The sequence below is a fragment of the Drosophila pseudoobscura genome, chromosome 3 (genome assembly GCF_009870125.1).
Source record: "Drosophila pseudoobscura strain MV-25-SWS-2005 chromosome 3, UCI_Dpse_MV25, whole genome shotgun sequence".
NCBI lineage: Eukaryota > Metazoa > Arthropoda > Insecta > Diptera > Drosophilidae > Drosophila > Drosophila pseudoobscura.
Genome location: NC_046680.1, coordinates 22,065,709 through 22,075,416, shown reverse-complemented (window position 1 = coordinate 22,075,416; position 9,708 = coordinate 22,065,709). Strand labels below are relative to the sequence as shown.

General features: G+C 49.4%; 2 protein-coding genes across 3 annotated transcripts; one reads left to right on the top strand and one right to left on the bottom strand.

The window, feature by feature from the left end:
* The first annotated feature begins 86 nt into the window (after positions 1-86).
* Rpn8 (regulatory particle non-ATPase 8) lies at positions 87-1,680 on the top strand. Its single transcript, XM_001361950.5, has 2 exons — positions 87-515; positions 573-1,680. Exons 1-2 carry the CDS (start codon positions 341-343, stop codon positions 1,427-1,429), a joined length of 1,032 nt encoding a protein of 343 aa, XP_001361987.3. The 5' UTR covers positions 87-340; the 3' UTR covers positions 1,430-1,680.
* A 67-nt stretch (positions 1,681-1,747) lies between these two features.
* On the bottom strand, positions 1,748-9,418 carry SerT (Serotonin transporter). 2 transcript variants are annotated; one of them, XM_033379015.1, is made up of 8 exons: positions 9,015-9,418; positions 6,818-7,379; positions 6,474-6,750; positions 4,622-4,832; positions 4,108-4,560; positions 3,742-4,036; positions 2,903-3,103; positions 1,748-2,844 (listed from the first exon to the last, which is right to left on the bottom strand). In XM_033379015.1, the coding sequence occupies exons 2-8, from the start codon at positions 7,025-7,027 to the stop codon at positions 2,599-2,601; spliced, it is 1,893 nt and encodes a 630-aa protein (XP_033234906.1). In that variant the 5' UTR covers positions 7,028-7,379; positions 9,015-9,418; the 3' UTR covers positions 1,748-2,598. The 2 variants fall into 2 exon arrangements, with proteins under 2 accessions (XP_033234906.1, XP_015040736.1); XM_015185250.2 differs by lacking the exon at positions 9,015-9,418 and adding an exon at positions 8,261-8,997.
* Positions 9,419-9,708: the final 290 nt, after the last annotated feature.

Genomic DNA, 9,708 nt, shown 5'->3' with positions numbered 1-9,708 from the left:
GGCCAAAATAATACTGTTTGTAAAAGGTCCTTGTATATAATTTCTCTTTCCTTACAATGAAAAATTGCGGAGATATCTTTCACTTAAACTGAAATAAATTTTCGTGGGGTGGTCGACGAACTCCGTTCGGGGTGACTGGCGCTTTTTGGAAGAGGAAGAATCGATTCTGCTTGTCATTTCAGGCCACACAGTTTTTGCCGCAAACGCAACAATACATTTTTGTTGCGAAAAATTTGATCAGAGTTCCCAATTCTGCGCAAACTTCAGAGCTCAGTGAAGAGCCAAGCACGCTGTGCGTAAAGCAAACTACAGTTTACCACAAACTACAACAGAAACAGAAATGCCGTCGATGGAGGTTAGCGTAAACAAAGTGATAGTGCACCCTCTGGTGCTGCTGTCCGTGGTGGATCACTTCAATCGCATGGGCAAGATTGGCAACCAGAAGCGTGTTGTTGGTGTCCTGCTCGGCTGCTGGCGCTCCAAGGGTGTGCTCGATGTGTCCAACAGTTTTGCAGGTTAGTGGAAATATTTACTGGACATAAAAAGATTAACTAATTTGCTCCGCTTTGCAGTACCTTTTGATGAGGACGATAAGGACAAATCGGTATGGTTCTTGGACCACGACTACCTCGAGAACATGTACGGCATGTTCAAGAAGGTGAACGCTCGGGAGCGCGTGGTGGGCTGGTATCACACGGGTCCGAAGCTGCATCAGAACGATATTGCCATCAATGAGCTGATCCGTCGCTATTGCCCCAACTCGGTGCTGGTCATCATCGATGCCAAGCCCAAGGATCTGGGCCTGCCCACAGAGGCCTACATATCCGTGGAAGAGGTCCACGACGATGGCTCGCCCACCAGCAAGACCTTCGAGCATGTGCCCAGTGAAATCGGTGCCGAGGAGGCTGAGGAGGTGGGCGTGGAGCACCTGCTGCGCGACATCAAGGACACCACCGTGGGCAGCCTGTCGCAGAAGATCACGAACCAGCTGATGGGCCTGAAGGGCCTCAATGCCCAGCTGCGCGACATCAAGCAGTATCTGCAGCGTGTGGGCGATGGCAAGATGCCGATCAACCATCAGATCGTCTACCAGCTGCAGGACATCTTCAACCTGCTGCCGGACATCACCAACGACCAGTTCACGGGCACAATGTACGTGAAGACCAATGACCAGATGCTGGTCGTCTATCTGGCGTCCATGGTGCGCTCGATCATTGCATTGCACAATTTGATCAACAACAAGCTGGCGAATCGGGATGCCGAGGAGGGCAAGAAGGCGATTGAGTCGGCTGACAGCAAGGATGCCAAGGACAAGAACAAGGACAGCAAGGACAAGGATAACAAGGACACGAAAGATAAGGATGGCAAGAAGACGGAAGAGAAGTCGGACAAGAGCAAGGACGACAGCAGCAAGAGTTCCAAAAAATAGGAGCGGAAGAAAAAGCACAAGCCACGTCGCAAGCGGAAAAACAAGGGCTGCAGGCGACACTATCACCTCTGAAAACATCATCCTCTAAACCGCCACAACTGGAACAACAATCACCAACTTTCGATCATCGCATCGCCCATTTACTTATTGTTCATGTAGGATCGTCTCCTGTTTTTATTTCGCCCAGCTATGCGTATCAGTTAACGAACGGCAAGTCTATGTAATTACAAATTAAATAATTTAAAATAAAATTCGTTGTTTAATTCAAATGCGGCCTCAGCCTAACCGTCCCCTTTCCGAAATGAAACAATTGTGGTCTTTGCTTTGTGTTTTCTTATTTCGTATAACCGAAACAATAAGTATGGAATATTTATTATTTAATTTTAGTATCAACGAACACGCGTTAGAAAAACAATGTAAATGGCTGTCTTACGATTGTTCCTCTAACCGACAGCAGAGGGAAATGTTTTGTGTAAGTGCAGGCATTGTACAGGGTGTTTCGAGAATGTATTTTATGTATCTACTAGTTTTCTATGAAAGCATTTTACCAAATGTCGCTTTACTTACGAGCTGAGCTACGCTTAACGCTTACAAACTAAACGTGAAAGAGTACACCTGTCCTGTAATTTGGTACCAAGTGGAGGACACGCACACCGTGCACCTCGGGAAAGCCCTGCAAAATGGCTGCTTGCAGAGCTTTCGTGGATGCTATCGTCGCGGATGCTCCTTCAAACCAGCCACTCGCTGGCCAGGGGAAACTTCAGCGGCTTGCAGCTGCCGAGCCTCAGGCCGTAGTTATTGTCCTCGCCAGCAGTGGCAGCAAAGGGGGTCCTGCTATGGAGACCTAAACTATTATGGCTATGCGAATGCGAGGGCCTAACACTAGCACTAGCACTAGCGCCATACGTAATAATATCATTGTCGATCCAATTCTGATCCACCCCATTCGGGGTGTGGGTGTGCTTTGTGGGATCTGCGTCTGGATCTGGATAGTGGTAGCTAAGATTATTTGTGTGGTAGGAGTGGTAGCTATTCAGCAGCCTATTGCTGCTGCTCTCTTCGAGGGGTACTGGTACTGTCGTTGTTGGTGAAAAGCTTTTACAATTCAAATTATATATCTTGATCTTGGTCCTGTTGGTGTGGATGTTCAAGTGCACGACGTTGTCATGTCACACCGAGGTGCCCTGCTGGCCGGGGACCACCGAGCCACTGCTGTCGTCCGGCTGGAAGGAATCCTTCAGCCGCTGCCGGCAATCACCCTTGGTCGCAAAGCAGAACTTGTAGATGATGTACATGGGTATGCACAACACGGAGGAGCAGGTCACAGCCCAGCCCACCTTGTAGCTCCAGTCCGGATAGTAGTACTCCTCGCCCAGCATCTCCTTGTAGCCCAGGATCGAGAATATGAATATTGTCTGCAAGTAATTCCGCTTTGAGTGGCTGTCGGGGATGGTGGGATCGAGGCAATCTTACCAGCAGGAACACCGGACTGATGTAGGTCCAGCAGATGCGCCAGAACAGTCCCGGCTTGGAGCCCAGCATCTGCTCCACATCGGAGCTAAAGCGGTCCACGCCGTAGAACCAGAACACTCCGGCAGCCTCCACGAACACCACAAAGAGGATGGCCAGGCCGGGTCCGTAGACATTCAGGAAATTGACCAGGACAACGCCTCCCTGAAAATACACACACACATTGCAATCAATTAAAGGCTAGAAGAGAGTTCTCCCCCATACATGGAGGGGAGGGACCATTGTGTGTGGCACTGATTAATGGATGGGGGGGGATGGGGTTGAATAGCTTGATCCATTGACCGATAGAAGCTACTCCGATAGAAGTGTCCGAGTCAGAATATAGAATATAGAACGCAGCAAATTACAATTTCAAATTTAATCAGATAAAGTGGCAGGAGAAGGAACGGACCAGCTTAAGTGTTTGAACAGCAACAGCCAGCCCCAGCGCCAGCGCCAGCGCAGGAATAGGAATAGGTGGTGGCTGGTTGCTGTTTGGCCAGGGCTGGGCAGGGCAGACAAGTCCACCGAACTTGACAGGTGATAAAAATGCAGAAAAATAAGAAAGGCAAAGAGTCCATCGAGTGTGTGTTGTGTGAAGATTAACTGGGCGAACGATAAAAAGCACTTAGCTCGGCCATCCATCGAGCATTCGAGCGCTGGGAAACCAGCCACTGAGGGGGTGGGGAAGGTGTGCCTAAATATGCATATGTATAAGCCACAATCTCACTTAAGCGTTAATTAAACGAATCACTGGATAATCCTTAGACGGAGAGGGGATGGGATGGGATGGGAGTACTTACATAAGTCATTGTGGGCAGGGCGCACAGGAAGATGAAGACGAGCAGCAGCAGGACGAACAGCTCTCGACGCCTGCCAATCGCACGGGGATACTCGTCGCACAGCGCCGTTATCATGGCCTCCAGGCCCCCAAAGGTGCTGTCCAAGCCCAGGGTGATGAGCATCAGGAAGAATATGATGCTCCAGAACACAGAGCCGCTCATCGTGGCTATGGCCTCGGGGTAGACGATGAACACCAGCCCAGGCCCCTCCAGCCCCACCTTATCAATCGATGTCTTTTGCACATAGGCCATGTATCTGCAATCACATAGAAGCCCCCTCATCAGTAATCCACTGAGCAGGGCCGAACTGAACTGAACTGAACTCACCCCAAGACCGAGAAGATGACGAATCCGGCCAGGAAGCTGGTCAGGCAGTTAATGGTGCTCGTTATGAGGGCATCTCGATAGCAGTTGTTGTTGAATTTGTTGTAGCTGGAGAGGGCGAGGAGTGTGCCGAAGCCGGGGCCCAGAGAGAAGAAGATCTGCGAGGCGGCATCTATCCAGACCTTGGAGTTCTTCAGCTTGTGCCACTCGGGCGTCAGGTAGTACTTGATGCCCTCATCGGCGCCAGGCAGTGAGACTCCGCGCACCAGGAGGATGATCAGCACCACATACGGGGCCAAGGCCGTCACCCAAACTACCTTTCCGGCACTCCGCACGCCCTTCCACAGCGAGAAGTACACCAGCACAAAGACCCCGAAGACACACAGGGCCAGGGTGGGCTTCACGGGTCCCATGTAGTCCAGACCGTTGCCCTTGTAGCTCTCCAGGACTCGGCGCCTGCATTGAAAAGAGGGAATAAAGGGAACCGCTGGACTCCTATAGGACTCTGGACACTTACTCGAAGAACTCTTTGGCTGGCGAGGTGGCCAATTCGGTGAAGTTCTCGCTGGTCACGGGCATACAGTTGTCCGTGTTCCAGGGATTGTCGCACGACGTCCACGGCAGCTTCGAGGTGAATGAGGCAAACAGATAGTAGACCGCCCATCCAATAATTGTGTTGTAGTACATCCCCATATAGATGTCGATTAAACAAATAGCATAGCCAACACCTGTGGAAAGTCCATTCCTTTAAACGATTGCCTCTCAACTTATGCGTATTTCCCTAGAACATTCGATTCAACAAGTATCCATTAAAGGCAACAATAATCTGTCCTGGGACTGGGACTGGGACTGGGCATGCCAATATTTCTGATTGAAAGAGCGATGGAAAATGAGAAAAACGCGAAATTGGACTATTCCCACGTGACATTTTGCAGGTTTTTATCTTCTGGCAAACGATTGCATCTACTTAGTCACATCGCTTTCACCCCCTTTCCCTTTCCACCCTCTCAGGCGGCAGCAGTTTTCCACTCCATTTTACTTATGAGGCCAATAAGACACGTCACGTGATTCCCGAGGCTCCAGCAAGATTTTTCCGCCTCGCCTTTTCCTGACTTTTCTATTCATTTGAATCGCCCTGGCAAAAGGTTTCCCAAAGCAAACACTTGTTGAGCAAATGATGACTTGCCACAAAGTGATGTTTGCTGTTCTACTGAAAGAGAGGGGCACAGCCCGTGGGGGCAGTGGAGGGGAGGAACTTGGACTGGGACTGGGACTTGGCTTGGTAGAAAAGTTTTGACCGAGTTGAAAGAGAGATGGCAAATCCAAGGATGGAGCATGCAGAGTCGTTTTCAGAGTACATTTTGTTTGTCACCTAACGAAATTATCAAGTTGATATGCAAAAACTCTCTGAATGGAAGTTTCCTCTGGTTCCGTTCCGTTTCGTTCGGCTGCTGCTGTAAATCAATTTTGAGCACAATTTAATTAGAGCCCGGAGTCGGATTGGGGGCTTGATTTGGGCTTTGTGTCGTTTTTGTTCGCTTGAATGCGCAATTAATTGTTGCAACAAATCTTTCGCATTCAGCCCCAACGGCTCTCTTATCCAACGTCCTGTTTGATAATGTCGCCGGCACACAATGACCCGCCTACCGCTCTCCGCTCTCCGCTCCCCTCTTAACTGTGGCCCAGACCCAAAAAACAATGCAGAAACCGAGCACTCGTCCTTTGTGCGGGTAGCCACTGTGGCTCAGGCTCGGGCTTAGCAACAGGACAGATAATATTGCCAAGCAGAGCGTGAAATATCAGACATCAACAACATAGACCCGACTCCACAGCCACTCTGCCACATGTCCAGGCAGCGTATACTTAATTTTTCATTACAACACACACTCGCCCCCGGGGGGGCGCTGCTTCTTTATTTCCTTTATCCATATACCCGTCTTGTGCAAATATTGAACGCTTTAATAGATTTCAATATGCAATTTCGTTTTTCATCTCTGCCCGCGACTAAAACTCAATATTTGTAATTCATTTAAATTGCCATTTCATATCGTATTTAAAGCGGAACGGTGATTGCCTCGAGCCGGGAAATTATGTGTGTTTTTCTTTTTTCGGCTAAGGTATGGTACGGGTCTCTTTTTTCGCCTCAGGTCGCATGTAAATTGCAATCAGAAATGATCTATCTTTGCAGAGTTGTGAGCATTTAAAAACAGAAATATTTAAATCTAAATCAAAAATTGGACATTCATTCATAAGGCTAAGAGGCTAAGGCCCCACTTGGATCGATTGCTCAATAGACCCACAGTCAGTGCAATTAATGGGTATCTCCAAAAGTTATTTATTTACAGAATACGTCTTCAGGAATCACTCACCTTTTAGGGCCGGACAGATGCGCTTCCAGATGCTTAGGCAGCCGCATCGATGAAATTGTCCGAGGGCCAATTCCATGTAGAACAGCGGCAGGCCGCCGAAGATGAGGAAGAGGCAGTAGGGCACCAGGAAGGCCCCGCCGCCGTTCTGGTAGCAGATGTAGGGGAAACGCCACACGTTGCCCAGATCGACGGCAAAACCGATGACGGCCAGCAGGAACTCGGCCTTCTGGCCCCAAGTCTCGCGGGTACGCTCCGTCACGGACACAACCAGCACACGCTGCAAGGAGGCACCGAAGGAATATGAAGGATTATTTACAGAGAAGGAAGGAGGCTAGAAATTTCACCTCATTGTTGGCCAGACGCGGTGCCAGCGGATCGGTGACCTTGGCGGGTGTGGCAAGTGTGTCGCCATCGTCCTCGTTCGAGTCATCCTCGTTGTTCGGTGACTCCTTGTTGTTCGTCCAGGGCGTGGCCGTGGATCTGCCCGCCGTCGAAGCTGAGCTGTGGCCGCCGCCGAACTCGGAGCTGTTATTGACACTCGCGCTTCGTTCCATCGTTCTGGGGCAGGGATCGGCTGCTGCTTGTCCCTCTGCCTCTGCCTGTGCCTTGGCCTGGGCCTGGGCGGGAGGCGTGGCCGTGTACGCCGATCGCGGCACTAGCGTAGCCAGCCGGAATCGCTCCTCAGTCAGCTCAGGGGCCAGGGGCGAAACAGGGGTGGGAGTTGCCAAGGTCTCGTCCTCGGTCCTCTGCTGCTCTCTGGATGGGCTGCTTCCTCGCAGTTTCCTCTCTCTTTTCCGGCCCGTTTAGCGCTGTGGTCGTGAAAATGGCATTTCGCCACTCGGCCTCTCACATGCTGCACGGTTCCGGCGGACTGGAGGAGGCTTCGATGCCTCTGCTGGCCATTAACTGGAAGCGGTTAAGCATTCAGATTAAATGGAGCAGCAACACGGATACATTCCATAGACGATTCCATTGGGGGGGCTATTAATTGACTCTGCCAAGCCCTCAAGGGTAGAGCACATTCGAATTACCATACTTCTTTCCCCACATCTCATTCGACCCTGCAACAGTTGCAGAATCTCCTCCACCGCGATGACCGTGGCACATGCATTGGTTTCGGATTCGAATTCCCGGCGGTGTCCTTTGCTGGTAATCTGCTGCCAAAACCCATTCAATGTCAATGCTTTAAAGTACCTCTATTCACATCTGACCTCAGGACTATTGTGTTTCATTTGGCAATTTAATTATTTAAGGTTTTTACTTTTATCTATTTAAGGTATACAGCCGACGCGGCGGCGTACCGTATGATTAATGGGTTGGATATCATAACCCACTTTGGCTAATGAATACACAATCAACAGAACAAATAGCATATGTAGCTCCCGATCTATTCTCTGGGCCTTCCCCGCACCGAGTGCGAGTGCTGTTGGACTTTTTAATTACCATTTAATTGTGGCACATGCAGAGATAAAGAACGACGCGTCGTCCGCGTGTGGCAACAGATGGAGGTGTTAAATGCGAAATTCTGATAAGACAGGTGCTAAAAATATGCCCCACGAAGGCAGCGCAATTCAAAACAATCAAAAGATACTCAGAGATACCGAGGGGAGGGGCTGTTAGATTCTGCTTTTAATTAGATATTAAATATACTTCGGGTATCTGTATAAATATTCAAATATATTTTAATACGAAAATTGGTTAAAGGAAGGCACGAATAACAAATCTCAAAAATCAACGACTTAATCAATGGTAAAGTTCTGCTAAAAATAATCTTCAAAGTCACTTACTTTCGTCAAAGAATTTTAATAGAAATTTCAATAGCCACAATTTCAATTGTCACACATTCTTATTTGTTTTCCGGACACTTTGGAACTTTAGAACACTGTTGGAGGGGGTCCCTTGGTCCTCGAATTGAGAGACGCGCGCCGCTTCGCTGGGCCAACTGATGAATCCTCCGGCCGGAGTGGTCCTTTTATACGCGCGATGCGCAGGCGGGCGCCACGAAGTCCTCGGCAGCAAGCCCCATCGTGTGTGTGCAGCCTCGTGCCTGTGCCGGCCACATGGGGCGTGGCTGAATGGAGCTGGACAGGTGGCAAAGAGTAACTTAAATTGCAACAAACTGTTGCTCATCGAAGTTGATTGAATCCCATGTCCCACGAGTGGGGTGCGGAGAGGTGAGTGGAGAGTGGGCCCCGTCGTAAGGTAAAAGTGTCACCTGTACTTGTATGCCTTGTTAAATGCTTTCCAGCCGATTGACAAAAGTTTTATTTCACTAATTTAGTTGGGTACTGGAACAGATATCTATACGTTGAAAGTTGAACTAAAGTTGCGTTTCATTGGAAATTTAACACGGTAATGGGGGAGAGGGTTTTTTCACTTGAAGTACAATATACATATATAAATATATCTTCTTTCGATGCCCATAGAGATACTTGGATTCGGTTGAATTTGGTTTCGATTGGATCAAACCGAACCGAATTTCAATAGAAACGACACGATACCCCGAATCGCCTTCACTCAGAGAAATAACAAGTTGTTTACCATTTGAAGAGCTCTTGTATTGCTGTCTGGCAATGATTTCGATCGATAAAGAGAACTTCCAGCGAGACCTTTGTTCTCCGTATTTAACAATCTGCTAATTATCCCGAGCGTAGACTGCGCGCGCCTGCAGCTCTTGGAGCTGCTCTGGAGACGGAGACTTTGGAGCGCGGACTGGTGACTGGGGACTCGTGACGGGGCACTGCGGACTGCGGATCGACTGTCAAGTAGGTAAATCAACTTAATTGCAAATCGCGTTGTGGTGTGGGGGCGAGTGCGGTATCTGGAGTGAACTGATTGCCACCGCCTGGGGGTGCACACGTTTTATGTGGTTGGGGTAGGCGAGAGATCTCCCAAGAGAGCCGCCGCGCACATCTCTTCCCATGTTGACGAAGAACGATACTGACTGATCTGCTCTGCTCAGCTCTGATCTGATCTGATCTCTGCTGGCCCCTCAGCGTGGGTAGCGCTCTGTCAGACGCTCTGTCTGTCAATGGGCCCATTGAGATGTACTTCCACAGACGACACTGTGCCCAATCATGGGATTAGTGCTCACCACCTCTGCCCGCAGATCAGCGTGGATAGATACTCGTACATTGGGTATGCGTTTTTGAACTATTTTGCCACAAAAGCTGGCTTGTATAACTGTAAGCCGATATCGCATTTCCTAGCCCCAACCGCAAACTACGTCATCTAG